General features: G+C 46.8%; 1 protein-coding gene across 9 annotated transcripts in view; it reads left to right on the forward strand.

Moving 5' to 3' along the window:
* FLNB (filamin B) overlaps nt 1-19,088 on the forward strand; it is a 125,403-nt gene that overhangs the window by 62,072 nt on the left and 44,243 nt on the right. For all 9 annotated transcript variants that reach the window (XR_016021307.1, XR_012489718.2, XM_019724157.3 and 6 more), the window contains exons 7-19: nt 812-974; nt 1,961-2,158; nt 4,655-4,792; nt 6,717-6,843; nt 7,797-7,933; nt 8,991-9,184; nt 10,169-10,282; nt 10,902-11,045; nt 11,278-11,401; nt 11,735-11,895; nt 12,906-12,996; nt 13,262-13,431; nt 18,121-18,238. Coding sequence is in view for 7 of the 9 variants with exons in the window: in XM_019724157.3 (XP_019579716.3) it covers nt 812-974; nt 1,961-2,158; nt 4,655-4,792; nt 6,717-6,843; nt 7,797-7,933; nt 8,991-9,184; nt 10,169-10,282; nt 10,902-11,045; nt 11,278-11,401; nt 11,735-11,895; nt 12,906-12,996; nt 13,262-13,431; nt 18,121-18,238 (1,879 nt within the window). In the remaining 2 variants the exon portion in view is untranslated. The remainder of the gene's footprint in view (nt 1-811; nt 975-1,960; nt 2,159-4,654; nt 4,793-6,716; nt 6,844-7,796; nt 7,934-8,990; nt 9,185-10,168; nt 10,283-10,901; nt 11,046-11,277; nt 11,402-11,734; nt 11,896-12,905; nt 12,997-13,261; nt 13,432-18,120; nt 18,239-19,088) is intronic.

The following is a 19,088-nucleotide window of genomic DNA, read 5'->3' on the forward strand; positions in this document are numbered from 1 at the left end:
CCCAGGTCCTTTGTCTCAGTGACCTTTTGAGTTCTGTTTGAGTTGGTGTCCAGTTGACCTATAGGACGGGGGCTAAGGGAGTTAGCAGGAGATTGGGGTGATCTAGGAGTATGCCTATCATTGGCTGAAAGCCTGTGAGAGCACACACAGGCCCCATACCTGGGTACCGTGCCAAGACTTTGACACACAGACCATACTCGCCGCCTTGGGCTTTCGTGGATTCACCTGGAACCACGGCCGTAGATTTATACCTTTATGACATCATGAATTTGGGGGAAAAAATCTTGGAGAGAGCATTTATGATATAATTAATGTATTCAGTTCATAGGAAACCTAACTGAGTAGCCCTGAAAAATTTAAAAGCTGAGAACTCTGGCTCAAGTTTTAGATGGAAATCTGTACTTTGTCTCAAATCCACATATCTGCAATGATCTTGATCCCGTGAAAAATACTCTGGTTTGAAATCCTGGAACTGTGCATTATAGTCTGGGGAACCAGAGGCCCCTTCTGCAGTTGTCTTAAAGGGTCCAGTGTCTAGAGATTCAAGTATAAGTATTCATATCCTACTAGAGAGGCTAAGCATATCTGATGGAAGCATTTTTAGTTTGCTGAAGGCCTGATATCCCCGGCTCAGCTGTGTGATTGGTGGAGGCAGGTGGGAGTCGCATTCAGGCCACTAGCAGGGTTCCTGCTTCTAGCCACCTTTGTGTGGATAATCAGACGGATGGAAGAGAAGATGGTCAAAGCAGGTGGCTTGATTTGGTAGTCTCAGTGGGCAGGGAGAAGTGATGATATGTCATGTCTGTCACAGGTCACAGTCCTCTTTGCAGGACAGCACATTTCCAAGAGTCCATTTGAAGTGAATGTTGACAAGGCCCAGGGAGATGCCAGCAAGGTCACTGCGAAAGGCCCCGGCTTGGAAGCTGCAGGGAACATCGCCAATAAGCCCACCTATTTTGACATCTACACGGCAGGTAATGTGCTTCTGCCTCTCCTCCGTGGGTCAGCCTTTCTTCTAAAGCCAGAGGTGACCCTCAGGAAGCCAAAGGCTCGGGATGCCCGACCTTCGGTTTTTTTTGGTGGTTGTTGTTTTTAATTTTATTGGGGAATATTGGGGAACAGTGTGTTTCTCCAGGGCCCATCAGCTCCAAAGCTGTTGTCCTTCAATCTAGTTGTAGAGGGCACAGCTCAGCTCCAAGTCCAGTTTCCGTTTTCAATCTTAGTTGCAGGGGGTGCAGCCCACCATCCCATGTGGGAATTGAACCAGCAACCTTGTTGTGGAGAGCTCGCGCTCTAACCAACTGAGCCATCCGGCCGCCCCGCTGGCAGCTCAGCGGCAGCTCGTTGGTCTTCAATCTAGTTGTGGAGGGCGCAGCTCACTGGCCCATGTGGGATTCGAACTGGCAACCTTGTTGTTCAGAGCTTGTGCTCTAACCAACTGAGCCATTCGGCTGCCCTCTGACCTTTGTTTTTTAAATGGAACAACCAATAGCAAAATTAAGTTTTGAATTGTGTTGGTTATAGTGTCAGATTTTTCAAAACCAGCCTTTTGTTTTTCCTAAAATCTTACACTCAAGTTTGACTTTAATTATAAGTAATCAGTCCATTTCTGTACACATTTCTGATTTGATGAAATAAATGTTCCAAAGACTCTAAGTTTTAAGAATCATCTCCTAGACCAAATTCTATGCAACGTCCTGTGGGGGGATCGGAAAGAATGAATAAGACACAGTTCTTGAAATGTCAGCTTTCTTTGCAGTGCAGAAAATGTAGAGAATAGGGAATGGGAAAAAAGGGAAGTTCAGCCACGGCCCTCCTTCCCGGGCCAGAAACCAGTTGTCAAGGTGTTGGCGTGGCCCTTCTGAGTGCGTCTGTCCTTGGGTTTGCATTTTGTACCTGCTCATCAGCAGCGAGCTTTCCCAGAAGGTGGCGGGCTCATGGGACATCCATTCTCCCCCAGGTGCCGGTGTCGGTGACATTGGTATTGAGGTGGAAGATCCCCAAGGGAAGAACACTGTGGAGCTGCTCGTGGAAGACAAAGGAAACCAGGTGTATCGCTGTGTGTACAAGCCAATGCATCCCGGCCCTCACGTAGTCAAGGTCTCCTTTGCCGGGGACACCATTCCGAAGAGTCCCTTCATTGTGCAGGTTGGGGAAGGTGAGTTCCAGGGTGGCCGAGCATGTCTGCATGGAAGCTGACTGTGCGTACAGCTGGGCTCCCAGACCAGGACACAGGTCGGGGCTCAACACTGGACCTCTTTCTGGGGGACGTGGCTTACTTCGTCCTCAAGCTATGGATACTGACATCCCCCTGTGAACCATGCAGTGACCTGAGTGCTTGTGTTAACTCACTTAAATCCTCCCCCACAACACTCGTAAGGAGAGTCGCTGTCCTCCCTGAGAGGTGCAGGCCAGGCCGTGGGAGGCGTTGGTGTCTGCGGCTGAGATTAGCGGCAATAGCTTTGTTAGTACCCGGCAGCCTCCACGGCTTGGCCTTTACTGGCTGCCAGGCACTTACATGACTGCGCCTAATTGTCACAGCAGCCTGGGTGTACCAGGTGCGCTGACTACCCCGAGTTTGCAGATAGACACGTAAAGAATCGGTGAGTACAGACTAGGTGCCAGTAGGAGTAGAACCCAGGTTTCTGTCAACCCCCTAACCACATGGCTAAACGCCCTCTCTCCAGCCAAAGGCGTGCATTTTTTTGTTTTGTTTGTTAGGCTCTTTTTCCTTCTCACTTTGTTGCTCTCTGTTTTCCCCCCAACTCTGCTGCCTTTTCTAACCAATACTTGCCTTTCCCTGTTCTGTCCTGTGTATCTGCATCTGCAGAGCTGGCTTCCTCTTCCGAATTCTGCCTCTGGGCCAGCCTGGACCCCGAAGCTCTGGGCTTCCTAGTTGAGAACACTGGGCCAGAGGCATCTTGCTTGGTAAGGGCTGGTTGGGTGGGATTTCTGGGCCAGTTCTTTGTGCTGCCTGCAGATATCAGCTGAGTCTGTGCTGTTTGTGACCTCAGGAAATGACAATGCAGGTGTTACCATAACTTGTCCAGCCAGACCCCAAGCCCACTCTCTAATTACATTTAAACATCTCTAGACATCTTTAAATGCTGGAGATGCTGTCCGTTTCCTTCAAAACCTTTAGCTCCATTTAGTATTTATCTGAAGTGAGCAGTTACCCTTTTGATATTGAGACCATTGTCCATGTTCAGAGTTTCCATGCGGAAGTCCTGTCATCCTGTTGTGACTTATTCCTGGTATGAGCAACTTTTCTCTTTTGACAAAGGGGAAAAAAACCCCACATATTCATAAACAAAACTCTTTGACGTAATGCAAGAAAGAATTTTTACTAGCTTTTCTAGTTCTAATAGTGTTTTTCGACTGCCTCTCGCTCATGGACTACCTTTTTCATTCCTGGTATCTCCATCCATCACTTGCACTATATAATATTTAATTAATAGAGTTTTTCTTTTGATGTACTAATCCTTTGTCCTCTTAAATGATTTTATATAAAAAAGAAGCTTCATATCATTTTCAGATGCCTTTAAATGCCACCATAAACATACGTTCATCCATGAACCATCTAAAATCATCTCTAACTCCAGGGATGTGTGTATGTTTCTTTGGGAAGCAGTTGTTTGCCAAATAGCCAGCCAAGGGTATTGCGGGGAAGAAGGGCCAGAGGAGGAGTTGCCGTTCTTCTATGTAGTAGTCTCCTTTTCTGGAGCTTGTAACCTCTAGTGTATAGAGAGCTGTCAAATATGCAGTGTCCGATTTAGAAAGGAAAAGCCACTGAATACACAGCAAGACATTTTACTTGTTAAGCTCCCATTTCTATACTTAATGAGAAGGTTGCCCATTTCGGCAAAGAATTCCTAGGGTAGCAGGATGCCTTTTATCAACCTTCTGATGGGCCCCATGGAACAGGAGTTTTGTGGATCTCTCATATAAGGAATACTAGAGGCTCTCTTTGTCCTTAGAGTTCAGACTTCCAACTTTAGGTTTTTTGAACAGATCTAGAAATCCAATGGAGAGTGGTGTTTGTTGCTAATAGTTGCATGTATAGCTGCCCACATTCCGAGGACCTGTAACCAAAGGCACTGAAATGTTTGTGTGCTTTGGCCAAGGTGGGGTTGAACTGGCCTCTTTTTTAGCTATTCTCTGGCTCTTTGTGCAGAAGACGACAACGTTTAGACTTTTAGAAATGGCTGACCCAAAGTTTGGAACCCGATCAATGTTTTCAAGTGTTACATTTTCCAAGTAGACTTGAAAAAGTCCATTCTTCCCAATTAGTGGGCCCTTGAGTATAGCAATGAAGTCTGAACAATGTCCAGCACTGGGTCTTAACTCTCCTTCGCCACTTTAAGGATAAACGCCAGGATTTAGCTGGTACCAGGGAATCCACGCTGTGCTCTCTGGCTTCCTTGGCCAATGTAACCTCCCCCTAATCCCTCTGCGGTGTGGCTGGACAAAGTTATGCTGTGTCCTTATTTGCTAGCCTGGTGTGCTCCCTGAATGAGACCCCGGTCTCAGCAACTGCCGCATACTCTTTGTGCAAAGCAAATATTTTCTTGGCGGGTGGCTCCAGGTTACCTTGGCTTGCTCTACCCTGAGTAAAGAATGAAAGGTTGAATTGATGTAGAAACTGTGTTTGCAGCCTGCAGTCCAAATGCCTGCCGGGCCAGTGGACGAGGCCTGCAGCCCAAAGGCATCCGTATCCGGGAGACTGCGGATTTCAAGGTTGACACCAAAGCTGCCGGAAGCGGGGATCTCGGCGTAACCGTGAAGGGTCCTAGTAAGTGCTCCTTTGTTTCCCCATCTCAGGTGTGATTTCAGCTAACTTTGTAGCCGTGGCATAAAGATTTCACCCCATGGCCAATTCTGATCAATTTATCCCAGACATCTGTGTCAAAAGTTAGAGGTTATCTGGGCTCCACAGGGAAGGTAGTAGTGATTGATTAGTAATGTCTGCCTTGATTGCAGGTGAGGAATAGTGGTGGCCTGAGAGCCTCACATTATATTAAGTCTTCTGGGAGTACCAAAAGCAGTGACGCAATGCAGTTTGGGAAATGCTGTCCTTGGAACTACCTCAAGTGGCCCATTTTTTATTTGAGGAAACCTAGGCTTAGAGAGGAAGAGTCTTGCCCAAGGTCCCACAACTTGTAAGCATCTGAGCTGGAATTCATTTAAGCACAGTCTTCTTAACACGTTGCGTACGGATCACGATCACGAGAATCTTCGTTTTTTTCTGAGCCATGCGTTAAGGACGGATAACGAGAATTCTCGTTTTTACTGTTGACTCTTTTTACTTTGCACATTTTATTGAATTATTTGTGTTTCGTTAATAACAAAGGAAGCTGCTTTCTGCAGTATCACACCAGGAGGGATTACTAACATCATAGGTGAGTAAATCCTAAAAAATTCCATAGAAAAATAATAAATGACATAGAAGCATTTACGCTTTAAAGAGAAGAGTACATTTTAAAGTAGTTTCTTTTAAAAACCTGCCGGAACAGAGGGGTATGAGGGATTTAAACCCCGCCGTACGCAACGTGTTAAGCCAGTAATTTCCTCACTACAGGTTATATTTTATAGACTACGAAATTATGTCGAGTTCCTAATTACTATGATCACTGCTTATAGAAGGAGAATCACATTCCCTAAGATTACGTTTCCTTTGTAAATAAATGCCATTCATGGAGGGGTGGGTTGTACCCTGCAACTCATTCTCGCTCCCTCTTTTGGGAAAGGAGACAGCAGACGCTAGGACGTGAGTCTACGCAGTCCTCGAGTTTTACCCTGGAACAGATAAGTAGATAAGCTTGGCATTTCTAGTTGCAGGAATAGCAGCCCTTGGCTTGTGGAATCTTGAGCTTCCTGTGCTAGGACTGCTGTTACCCTCTGTGTTCCCAACAGGCTGGGACAGGAGTGTTCTGAGCTCCAGAAAGTTAATATTTGATCTTAGAGTACCAAGCTTTGGGGCAGGCTGTTCCCCAAGGGCAGCCAATGTTCTAGACTGCTCAGACCTGGAGCCACGCTGCTCTGGTGCTGCCCTCCCTCCTGGCTTGTTGCTATAGGAGCCAAGGAGGAGTTTTTGTTGTGTGTTTTTTGTTTTTTTTTTCTGACCTTGGATTCTCGCTTGACTAAAATGGCTTTCACGGCCAAACCTCAAGGCTCAACATAAAACAAGTTCCTGCCTGACGGCTTGCTCTGGAGTTTGTAGTGTAGCATCTAAAACTTGTCTTGTAGATCTCATGCAAGAGCTTTGTCACTTTCATTGTCCGGCTTTAGTTGAAAAGGATATGCTGGGACACTAACCTGAAACTCATGCCAAATAGTCATAAGGGTTCAGTCCCTCCCTAGTTTTTGTGGGGGAATAAGATGGGTAGGATTGTTGAGAAAAATTGAGATGTGACTAGATTTATCTTTACACAGATCCAGGAGGTTCAGGACCTCATAGCCCCCTCATAGCTGAGAGAGCCTACCAAAGCCAGTCAGCTAGAAACCCTCCGTTTCCCCACAATTAGAAGCAGAGATGGGTCCATTTTTGGCTTTGGATTAATCTGTCAGGTTTTGGGGGTCCACCCTCTGAGGCAGCCCACTGAAGTTTCCTGTGTGGCTTATGCTTTGTGAATACTGCTGTCTTTCTGTTCTTGTCTTTCGGGTTCTCGTTCTGAGCCTAGGATGGCATTGGAAAATGGTGTGCTTCCTTCCCACAGAGGGTCTGGAGGAGCTGGTGAAGCAAAAAGGCTTCCTGGATGGAGTCTATGCATTTGAGTATTACCCCAGCACCCCGGGGAAATACAGCATCGCCATTACATGGGGGGGACACCACATTCCAAAGAGGTGAGTCTCCAATAGGAGTTACGTCTTCTTGGGAGGCTTGTTCAGCCCAGGGTTGTTTTCTGGGCTGCAGGAGAGAAAGAGGTCTGCTTTGTTGAACACTTGTTTTTTTCAGAGTAGCACATACATTTGGCCTGTTCTCAAAAGCAGCAGAAAGTCACTGTGGTTTCGGCTGCCTTCCTTTAAATCAAATGCTCGTGGTTTGAGCCGATGGGATGCAGGGAAGCCAGAAGGAGCAGTAATAGAGAGCAAATGGGCCCTGTGCCTGTACACCCTTATGTAAACGGAGATTCTCTTTCTTTTAATGTGTGCCTCTGTTCAGGAATGCCGTGGGGTAAAATCTGCTATGGTTTACATTAAAATCCTCTACGTGAGCTCAGTCAGGAACCAAGGGACGCAGCCTGCAGCTTTGCTGTGTGGCATTGGTGTGGCTCTCCTTGCTTCTCCATGTTTCCCAGCTCTCCTGGGGGCAACTTGAAACTCTGAATAAATTCAATTTGCTTTGAGACGTATCTGGGCATATTATAGCGTTCTGAGAATCTAAGTCAACTATTTTTTAATCTCCTGTACGAAAATTAAAACACATTCATTCATGTATGATATAAAGCCTATTCCACCTAGTTTTCTTATTACAGCATAAGCAGGATGTGGAAAAGTGTACACTCTCTTGCCTTCCAGGGCTCCCAGTCTGGTGAGCCCTGCACACAAGTGACCAGAAGGATAGTGCAAGACTGTGTGGCTTGAGTGCCAACCCGGTGGCCACCTGAAGGCCCTGAGGCAGCACATTACATTATATTGTTGACATAATAATGGCTGGGGGGGACCTGCTGGAAGAAGGGCTTGGCAAGAGATGGGGCGTGCAGGTAAAGGGATCAGACAAGTGGAAAGAATATGTGTAAACAGCTTATGGTTGTACCCTTTGCTCTTCTTTAATGCTTCCGTTCCTTTTCTTCTAGCCCCTTTGAAGTTCAAGTTGGCCCTGAAGCAGGCATGCAGAAAGTCCGAGCATGGGGCCCTGGCCTCCATGGCGGAATTGTTGGGCGGTCAGCAGACTTCGTGGTGGAGTCCATTGGCTCTGAAGTGGGGTCTTTGGGTAAGTGGAAGCAACTGACCAGCAGCTTCTGGACGGGGTTTGGGCCCGGTGTTAGGCTGAGAGTTGGAGCCCCCTCTAGGCCTCACTACCCGTATCCTCCTGGTCTCCTTACCACCTGGCGCCGCCTCTGGATACTGTTGTGGAATTGCAATTCCCATTCTCCTACGCTTTAGCTTGCCCTCTGCCTCATTCATTGCTTTATCCACTAGACCTCGAGGGCAGAGGCCTTCTGTAGATGTTGTGCCTGGAACATAGTAGGCACTCAGCAAATATTGTTGACTGATCCTTTGTTTAGATGAATGAATTAATTTTGCTGAAATCAAAAATTTGGGAAGTAAATATTCTTTTGCACGTAACAATATATTTAAAATACACATCTGTATATATGATCCTTTTAGATCAGTGGTTAGCACCGATCTCTTTTCAAAGGATCAGATAGAAATGTTTTAGTTTTGTGGGTCATATTCCGTCTCACAACTATTTGACTTCACCAGCAAACAGCCGTAGAAAACACATAAGCGAAGGAATGTGACTATTTTTCAGTAAAATCTTATTTACAAAAATAGTCAGTGGGTCAGAACTGGCCCACCGGCCTAAGTTTGGATGACCTCTGTTTTAGGTAATAGCAATAACTAGAGGGGAAAATAGGAAATCACATTTAATTTTTCCTTCCAGAGAGATAGTAAACATTTTGGTATATCCTTGTAGACTACAAGTAACATTAAACCTTTTGGTATATCCTTTGAGTGGATTTGGTGGGGGGAAGGGTGGGCATTGGTTTAAGGCTTTGCATATGTGTTGCCATATTGCCAACAGAAAGGTTTGCTCGTTGACCTTCATTGTTAGATGGTGTTTTAAAAAAAAAAAAAAGTATAAAATCCAATTTTTCCGTCACTAGTGAAGACTCAGTAGACTTGGTTTTTATGGGAAAGAGACACAGAAGTCACTCTTCTGGCCAGTACTTGGCTTTTAGGCAGGCAGAGGGCGTGAGTTGGTAGTAACATGGAATAGGTACTTTCCCCAATGTAACCGGGGGTCCTCCTACCCCATCCCCCAGGGTTTGCCATTGAAGGCCCCTCTCAGGCGAAGATTGAGTATGACGACCAGAATGATGGATCGTGCGATGTCAAGTACTGGCCCAAGGAGCCTGGCGAATACGCCGTTCACATCATGTGTGATGACGAAGACATCAAGGACAGTCCGTACATGGCCTTCATCCACCCGGCCACAGGAGACTGTAACCCAGACCTGGTGAGCCAGCTGCTTTTATTTCTGTCTTCTCTTTCTGGCTCCGGACATCTTCCCTTCTGCCTGGAGGGTTGCCTTAAGCAGAGTGTTGAGAGATGGCAAGGGGAGCCACTTAGAGCTTAGAAAGGAAACGGGCCTGAATTGGAATCCTGGCAGTACCACTGAGTACTTTTCTAATGTTGGGCAAGTAACTTACCTCTGACCCTTGATATCTTCCTCTATAAAATGGGAATGATTGTAGCATCTGCTTCCTAGAGTTCCCCGGATGATTCAAGGAGGTGACGAACATGCATAAAAACAGCCCTTAGCCCAGTGCCTGGCCCCGGTAGGCAGCTCCATAAGAAGCTGTTTCCTACAACCCAGAGCGTCCTATTTCAGTCTTGTCACTTTCTGTTGTTATTATTTCAAGATGTTCCATATTTCTCTCAGTTGCCTGCTCCTAAATTGGAGCAGTGTTTCCAAGAGCTCCTCTCACACCCTTTTCAAGCTGATAAGCATCGAGCCTGAGCCAACCTACCCCCTGTGTGCTGCTGTTGGCCCACGTGGGCAGCTGTCCATAGGCTGATGTCAGTCGGCTGGGAGCTACCCCTTCTTGGCCAACTGGGGTTTTTGCTCTCTGGGGGCTGCAAACATTTAGAATGCTGTTTGTAGTAAAGATTCTGAGCCCCTTCAAAGTGGGAACATTGAAATTGGGGCATTGCTGGAGGTTCCCGCCCCAGTTACTGGAAGTTCTCTATGTCAGCTCAGAATAAGTCAGGGAGCTCAGGCTAGTTTGGGACCTCACAAGAGGTTAATGATATTGTTTTTTATTTTGAAGTTAGAGCCTACTTGAGCATTTTCCTTCCCGTAACCATCCTGTTACGTGGGTGCTATAAAGCCAGGCACAGTTGTTTTCTCCTTCTCCTGTCCCCTGGTCACCACTCTTCATATAGGGGTTTAGTTGGGGCATTACACAGAAAGAGAATCATTATTGATTCTTTGCTCCAGGTCCAAGCATACGGGCCAGGTTTGGAGAAATCTGGGTGCATCGTCAACAACCTGGCTGAGTTCACCGTGGATCCTAAGGATGCTGGAAAAGCTCCCTTAAAGATACTTGCTCAGGTAAGTTTGCAGGGGCCACCTGTGCAGGTAATTGTCAGGTGATAAGATCCGACAGTTTAGTGGCAAGTTGCTCAGCCCACCTGAGCTTCAGTTTCCTTAGCTACACATTGGGAATAATAAGAATATTTATCTCATGGGCTTATGTGAGGAGTAAGTAAGATGCTATTATAACATGTAAAGCATGGTGTTTTCATTTTTATGATTTGTGTTCTATGGAAACAAGGCTTGATTGTTTCCTATTTCCCTGTAAATGTCCTTTGGTATGGAGGAAGCTTCCTTGGCCATGCAAGATGGGACGTTTGTAAATAAGGATTTATTAAATATGTTAATTTAATTCAATTTGCCCAAAGGATTTAAATGCAGGAATTGAAATTAAGAAGTATTGAGTGGTCGTGGCTTTCTTTTGGGGCCATTTGCTCTTAATAATTAAAAATAAATGCATGTAGTATTTTATCACCTGTGGTTATGGTCATTGTATTGTGATAACATATGATAGTCATTCCATGAAGTCTTATTGGATGAGTGAGTGGTGACTTCACCGTCTTGAGAGGCCACATGGACCTATTTGATGTAGACGGTGTGAGGGCCAGCTCCCTCCCTAGCCCCTGATCTTTTGCAGGATGGGGAAGGCCAGCCCATTGATGTCCAGATGAAGAGTCGGATGGACGGCACGTATGCCTGCTCGTACACCCCAGTGAAGTCCATCAAGCACACCATTGCTGTGGTCTGGGGAGGGGTGAACATCCCACACAGCCCCTACAGGGTAGGTTATGAGGCGGAATCCTGGCCGTGGTATGACAAGCCCAGTCCTGCGGCAGGTCTGCCTGATGGCCAAGGCAGACCCATCCTGGGTGGGCCTGAAAGATGGCATGGCCTGAGGGACAGAGTGCTCTAGATTGTCTCAAAGGACCATTTGTAACAATGTTCCCTAACAGTCTTTTACTGGGTCCAAATAGAGGAAAACTTGATTACAACTTTCTCCATGTTCTCTCTAGGTCAACATTGGGCAGGGTAGCCATCCCCAGAAGGTCAAAGTGTTTGGGCCAGGCGTGGAGAGAAGTGGACTGAAGGCCAATGAGCCTACTCACTTCACAGTGGACTGTACCGAAGCCGGGGAAGGTGAGAGGGGGCTTCACCCAACGCAGCGATTGTTGCTCCTTGGGGAATAAAGGCGTTTTCATAACATTTCAAGGGCAGTAAACTTTGAACCAGGAAGTAGTCCACCTGAATAGGTAATTATTCATCTAATGAGCGTCTGTGTCAGTTCTTCAGTGACATCATTGCTAATCCTCCATCCATTCTCCAAAACCGTGGCTTACCACTATCTCTTTCTCGTGTTTCTTACTGGAAACTTCCCAATTGCTCATTTTAGGGTGTTCATCTGAGCTGGAAGTGATTGCCTTGGACATGCTGTTTCTTGTAAACCGGTGCTAATGAGCTGGTCTGTTCCAGGTGATGTCAGCGTTGGCATTAAATGTGATGCCCGGGTGTTGAGTGAGGACGAGGAAGATGTGGATTTTGACATTATTCACAACGCCAACGACACGTTTACAGTCAAATATGTGCCTCCTGCCGCCGGGCGATACACCATCAAAGTTCTCTTTGCATCTCAGGTGTGTGTTTGGGTCTAGATTCTTTCTGGCCCCCTATCTGCATATTTTCTTCTTGTTTTTTTTTTTAGCAATAGGGAAGGTGTCTTGAGAATTCTGCTCAATAGTTTTCCTCTCTGGTTCCTTAAAAACAAGAAGGAAAAAAAACCCAGAACTAAAATCTGACCACTTTCTAACAAAAGTGAGGTCTTGTATTTATTCAGTGGTTAAAAGTGGGACTCTTGAAAGAAATTGGTTTGTTATAAACTTTCATCAAGTTTTTCACTGAAATGTAATGAACTTCTAGCTTTGACCTCTTTGAACCAATGCCTTTGGCCTCAACCTTGAAACTTTTATGGAGAGAGGAATGTGGATGTTTCAGATAGCGTTCCTATTTATTATGTGTGATAGTGAAGATAGGGCGAAGCAGTACCAAAAATAGGGAATAATGGAATGCTGGGGATTCAAATCAGCCTTACATAAAAATAGGGACCTCAGAAGAAAGTTCTGTTCCCAAAAGTGTTGGTCTTGAGTTGGCTTCATCCACTTTACCTGTTCTGCCTTCACTAACAGTCTCAACATTCTTATTGAAGAATTGTAACCATTCTATTTCTGATCAATTCCTTGTATTCCCTAAACCTTAGCTTTCACCTTTCTCTGGAGGACATTTCCTTCCCTCTGACACCCTATATTATCATTTTTGGTTTTCTTCTTGGTAGTATTTTTTTGTATCCTAAATACTCAACATTTGGTGTGAAAGGCTCAGAGCTTTCAGATTTGTTTGGGGGAAACCGTCCTTTATCAAAACGAGCCAAAGCCTGTGATACAGGGGACCCAGGCATTCCTAAGTGACCGATTATGGTCCGTACCTGATGCTAGAGCATGAAGACTTGACACGGTGATAACAGAAGTTTGCTCAGCACCCGTTCAAATCAAAGTTGTGCTGAGGGTTTCTGCCTATGCACTTGGGCAGAAGGCTAAGCTCTGGCAGTTGCTCCAGGGGCTTTCCTACTGAGACAGTGTTTCTGCTACAGGAAATCCCCGCCAGCCCTTTCAGAGTCAAAGTCGAGCCTTCCCATGACGCCAGCAAGGTGAAGGCAGAAGGCCCGGGGCTTAGCAAAGCAGGTAAGATGGCGTGTGCGTGAGGCCGTCCTGGAGGCCTTCTGTAGGCGGTGGCAATGGCAGTATTTGGTCTGGGGCCTTGAGGGATGTACCTCCACCAAAGGGGTGTTCGATCAGAGCTCCTGCCCGAGTGGTTGGCATGGCTGAGCCCCAGCCCTGTCTCTGGCTGCCTGGGTAGAGCTGATGCTGATGAACCTGTCAGACTGGTTCTAAAAGTGAAACCATTTGGGCCAGGCCTGGCTCCTCACGTCCCGGTTTATCTTTCCAGGTGTGGAAAACGGGAAACCTACCCACTTCACTGTCTACACCAAAGGGGCCGGAAAAGCCCCACTCAATGTACAGTTCAGCAGCTCACTTCCTGGTGATGCGGTGAAGGATCTGGATATCATCGATAATTATGATTACTCCCACACAGTTAAATACACACCCACCCAGCAGGTAGGCTTCTTTCCATCCCCTTTCCCCTCAGTGCTGTGCTGTGTCACTTTGGGTGCCAGCAGTGTAAACTGCTCTGTTGAAGGGCTCCCCTGTGGGAGACGGGCCTTCATGCCTTTCGTTCTGCACCTGTCTGGGAGCTGACAAAGAGCCCGATTGGTCTTTCAGGAGGGCCTGCGGGATTCCCCAAGAACAAGCAGGAAGCTAGCCTGTATCTCCGCACCCCAATCTCTCACCTACGTTTTGGGTTTTAGCAGAGAATTGCCAAGTTCTTGAAGTTCAGGACCTAATAATCTCTCTCTCTCTCTCTCACACACTCTCCCATCCTTACCTGCTGAGTCTTTGATGAGTTACTGAAAAAGAGGTGTCATGCCTTTATGTTTCCTTCCTGGCCCTTTTAGCTTAGTTTACCCTTTTTTACAAGGTGTTGTGGTGGCATCTTTCTCAAGGTCTTTCCTCAAAGAGCCAGTTTAGCCTTTAGGCCCTCAGCCCCGGTACAATATTTAGGACCCCATACTGTCCCCTTTCACAGAATTCAGGAATACAGACAGGATCTTGCCAGCCAGGCTGCTTTGATCTGATTGTTTTAGGCAGTTAAGGGCCTTAAAAACTACCTCTCTGTACTAATTCATGTTTATTCAACATTTTGTTTTGCTTCACGTCTACACCTCTAGGGTCTGGGGAGCAGACATCCTTGCAGAAAAGCCTGGATTTTATTGCCCAGACCAGGTGTTCTAATCAGTCATTCCAAACATCTGAGATTCCTTCATTCTTGAACAGCAGAGTCCCCCTATGAGAGAAATGCCTTTTGTAGGAGAAGGGCGATGCTTTCTCAGAAACACTGCTCAGGAAGCGTCATTCCTGCCCGGACCACCCCAGTAAGGAGCTGGCCAGAGCGTAGTGGGGAACAATGAGGCGTACAGTGAGGATGAGGGAAGGTGTAGGTGTCTCCTTGCATCGGGGGCTGGTATCCTTGGCAGTAGAATCTTTGCTCTGAAAACCTCCCTGACAGTGGGCGTGTTTGTCTGGGGCAGGCTCTGTGTGCCACATTACAAGTGTGGCCTCTTGCCATCAGCTGTGCTTCTTCGTGTGTGTGTGTGTGTGTGAACTTTAATGGGGTTCATTATTAGAAATGGTAGAACGAATACTTTCATAAGTTAGAGACCCTTTTCTCGTCAGGCTGCACAGTGCTAAGCAGGCAATTATTTTCCTGCGGATGCTTCCAAGGGCTGGTGGGAGCCTTACCTCTCAGAGTGCTAGCTTGATGTCATGTTTCTTGTCAGTGCTCCATGTGCCTTGGGAGAAGGTACCAGAATGCATGGCCATGCATGCTGGTCAAGATCTCAAGGTCATAGATGCTTCTGAAAACATTTTGAGATGCTTAACTTTATCCTTTGTATACCTTTTTGGGTTTCGGCTGAGCTGCTAAGACGTAAGTTGCACACGCCAGGGCGGGCTCAGGTTTTGACCCACACCCCCAGAAAGGACGTTAGAACCCACTGCTCCGGGTGCCCCCAGCTGCCAGTCGAGGCCGAGGTGGAGGTCAGGAGCCCAGGTCCTGTTTCGTTATATTTGAAATGAAGCTAGGGTGGGAGGCTCCATACTCCAGTCACCCCAAGGTCAAGGTCATCTAATTCTCTGATAGCAGGTTCGAAGGCTGTCTGCATGCTCAGTGGCCACTTGGGGCTGTTTGTCCAAATGATGCCCATTGTATGTCCAAGGAGGCCTTGCTGTCAGTCACTGCCTCGAGTGTGAAAAGCTCCACGGTGTCTCTAGTCCTTTGTTATGTAGACTGAAGTTCACTGTTTCGTTATTTGAGCAACTTGCAATTCTGCACATTTCTCTATGGTAAAGAAAACAAATTAAATCTCTCCTGTTGGATTGTGAGTTTGCCGAGGACAGGATATCCTATTTTTATAGATATAGATATAAATATAAATAGTCTATATTTCCATCTCTGGCCCCAAGCACAAGGCCTGGCGCTGTGGGAGCTCCGTATGGATTTAGGGCCAAATGGGTGAATAAATGAAGCCACAACACACAAGCAGAGACAATGGAAGAACTTTGTAATGCGGTAGGAGAGTGGAGCCTGCACCTTCTCATTCTCCTTTGAACTCTTTCATTCTGAAGAGCAGCGGACAGCTCAAGATTGGGTTAAATAAGCATACCTTTTGAGCCCTGCTCTTGGAGGTGGTTAAGAAACCCGGGTCAGCCCAGCAAACTCTGCTGGACAGAGGCGGGAAGCATCCTTTGCAGGCTGACACCCCCAGGCACACTTCCTGGTGGTTTTAGGGAATAGCAAGCTGGAACTTTCCAGAAACGCAGCTGGTATGTGTGTGTGGAGAGATGGGCGTGGGTGAGCGCTGCAGCCTCTGAAGGCAGACTGCTGTGTGAGGAGCCGCAGACGTACCTGATGGCTGGCTCTTTGCTCCCAGTACCTGCAGTCCTGTGGGGGCGCCAGGGGTGCGGGTGCTGGTTGATCCTGTTAGCTCTTCTCAGAACATAGTGGTCAGAGCTCTCTTTGCCTCAGAGGACTGGACTTGCTGGGCTGAGGCTTGGGGGCCTCCCAAAAGTCAGACAAAGGCTTGATGTTTTGGAAGGGAAATCATGCAGTGCCGTTTATCCCGAGGATCTCGTCTTCTTGCGCTTTTGGTTGTCTGTGACCTCAGGTGACTTCAGTTTCTCACCCCAAGCTTCCCCAAATAGAGCAGTTTGAGAAGCTGGTGGCAGCAGCTCCATGCTGAGTCAGGAACCACTGGGAATTGAAAATGCCACCTGCGACTGTGGCACCTTTAGGAAACCCCAGGAGCTCGCTGAGCCTCACAGGTAGAAGTAGTATTACTGCTGGCAGCTGTGGTGTCACAGAGGTGTCTGGAGTTGGGGCCTGTGGGCGGCTCTCCATCCTATCCTCATCCGAGCTCTCGGAGGGGCTCTTGCGCGTGTGGTTTGCAGGATAAGGTAAACGTCTCAGAAGCACAAAGGGGAGAGACTAAAACTGTCCTGCAGTCTGCGATGTTTTTGTGATATGTGCCAGGGTCACTGCTCAGACACTGCTTACTTCAGAGCCTCTAGGGAAAAAGCACAGTCCCATCCTTGGCTGGGGCCGCCGAGGAAACCTTAAAATGCTGCAGGCCAGCGCAGGTGCAAACCTCTAAGCTCTCTTCCTTCCCCTGGTTAGGTTATTTAGAGTTAATTTCCTATCTGAGTTTTCGTTTTGTTTTGTTTTATGACTGGTAATGAGAACATACTTGCTCTTATGGGATGTGTAGGTTTAATTGAAAGAGGATTTTGATTCCTCTCTGTTTTGGCGCTCCAGAGAGGCAATCAGAAAACTTATAGAGGGTGGGTGGTCAAGAAGGTTTTTCCAGGACCCTGGGTGAGCTGTAAGGCCTAGCACGTAGGAGTTAGGGACTTGGGGGCAAATTGAAGCTCTGGAAGAGCTGGCATGTTGAAAATGCCACAGAGGCTGAAGTAATAAGTCAGTCCCTACTCTGTTGAGTCTGATCTGTGTACATTTTACCATGAAATGTTACACCCTGGAGTCAGGGGGCCTGTTGGTTTTGTGTGCAGTGCAAATAAATCCTGGAAAATCAATCCTCCATTCTTCATTGATGTAACCAATTTTTTTTCTTGGCTCCCCCCCCCCCCCCCTTGTTATTACAAAAGGAATGTGAGAAAATATACATAGGCCAAAAGCTACACCCTTTTAACACTCGATCAGTGACAGCTTTCAGCAGGGGCTGGATTCCAGCAAGGCCGCTGGATTCCTGGGAAGATTCATCTCTCTCTCCCATTGCGGCTTTCCCTCCCACGTCCTCTTACATTATCCCTGGACCTTTGAGGTGAGGGGATCTTAATCGACTGAGACAGCCATGGGCTTTCATGGAGCCTTGGTTTGGAGAGAGGGCACTCAGCCGACTGTGGAGAGAGGAAGCCAGCAGAGAGTGGGCCAGGATGGGCCAGAGGAGAACGGCAGTACATACGTCCGTGCTGTGCCTCCATAGCCTCTGGGGCCCGCCAAGCCCACAGGCCCAGCCTGCCTTCAGTCTGGCAACTTTTCTTTCCTTGACATAAGATACAGGAGTTTAGATACTGTGCAGTGGTCTTATAACAGGTCCAGGTGAACTCCTGCAAATCTCTTTCTTAGCTTGGTGGCCGGAAATCAATTCCCAGGACAGGGGGGAAAAAAAAAAGATTTTGTTTGGTCAGAGGCTCCCAGGCTCTGTGCTTTACCCATGGCCGGGGCCGGGTGTGTGTTGGGTGGGAGGTAGTGTGGCAAAGCTGCTAGGATATGGGTTTGGGTGCCATGGGTGTGAGGCCCAGCTCTCACACTTACCAGGCATGGGACTCTGGGGGCTGGTGACTTCACCTTTCTGACCTGAAGTTTCCTTTCCTGGAAAAAGGATGACAGAGGGAACCACCCCTTAGGACTGTTTTTGAGATTGAATCAAGGAAATGCTTACAAGCACAGAGGACAGGACGCTCCTTATGTTGTCCCTGTTCTTATTCATTGCTCTTATTTTATCTGATTTCTCTGACTTTCTTACCATGGGGCCAGAAGCTTAGAGAAATATGTCTGAGATGCTTTCTAAAGCCAATACCCTGTGTCTCTGGGAAGCATGAAAGATCCAGAAGACAGGTTGAAACACAAAGTTAGTCCTCAAACGTGTCCTCGGTTTTCTCTCATTCCAGGGCAGCATGCAGGTTCTGGTGACATACGGTGGGGACCCCATCCCGAAAAGCCCTTTCACCGTAGGCGTGGCTGCTCCGCTGGATCTGAGCAAGATAAAAATTAACGGCCTGGAAAACAGTAAGTGTATGAAGGGAGGGGAGCTGGGTCATTGAAGACCACCATCCAAGGCCGTCAGTTAGATTCCCTTCAAAAGACGTTTGCAGAGAAGCAAATTCTGTCTTACAAGACTTTGCAGATGGATGGACTTGTTTTCCGTGAGCTCTGTGACCCTACCTGCTGCTCAGTCTCGCTGAGCCTGTTTTTTTATTCGTAAAGTTGGGAGGAGGGGGCGGGTAGGGGTAGGAGTGGGGATGGTTAAGAACACTCAAGGGAATATTGAGAAAATTAAATGAGCTCATAATTCAGAGGCTGGCACAGTAACTCAGTAACACCCCTCAGTAACTTGGATCACAGTGAAATGTTTTCATTACAAAGAAGTTGGGCACATTGCTTTCTGGTGAGTTTCTACTGTGCCAGCTCTCCTTGGCCACTGACTCCAAGTGAGGGTTGAGAGTCAAGTACAAAAGCCAGTTCCCTGGCTCTCAGAAACGACAATTACAGTGCACCCCCACACCTAGCCCAATAGTCCTTTAGCTTGTTAAATATCTTATTACTACAAGATCATTTCATTTATTTTAAATTTTTAATTTTATTAGGGAAAATTTCAAACATACAAAAGTAAAGAGAATGGTATATAGTATGAAGGCTGATGTATTTATCACTCAGTTTTAGAAGTTCAACATGTGATCATAAAAGTATTTTTTACCCAAATCAGTATTTTTTTAAACTGATTTTTCATCTAAAAACCACCACAGTTAAAAGTAAATTCCACTTTAACCATCACCACTTCTTTCCCTCCCTAGATTAACCAAAGTTATGGTTCAGTTTCTTTTTTTCCTTTTTTGTTTTTGGTTCAGTTTCTATCCTT

Source organism: Rhinolophus sinicus, chromosome 5 (assembly GCF_057876585.1).
Source record: "Rhinolophus sinicus isolate RSI-liver-muscle chromosome 5, RSI-T2T, whole genome shotgun sequence".
Classification (NCBI taxonomy): domain Eukaryota; kingdom Metazoa; phylum Chordata; class Mammalia; order Chiroptera; family Rhinolophidae; genus Rhinolophus; species Rhinolophus sinicus.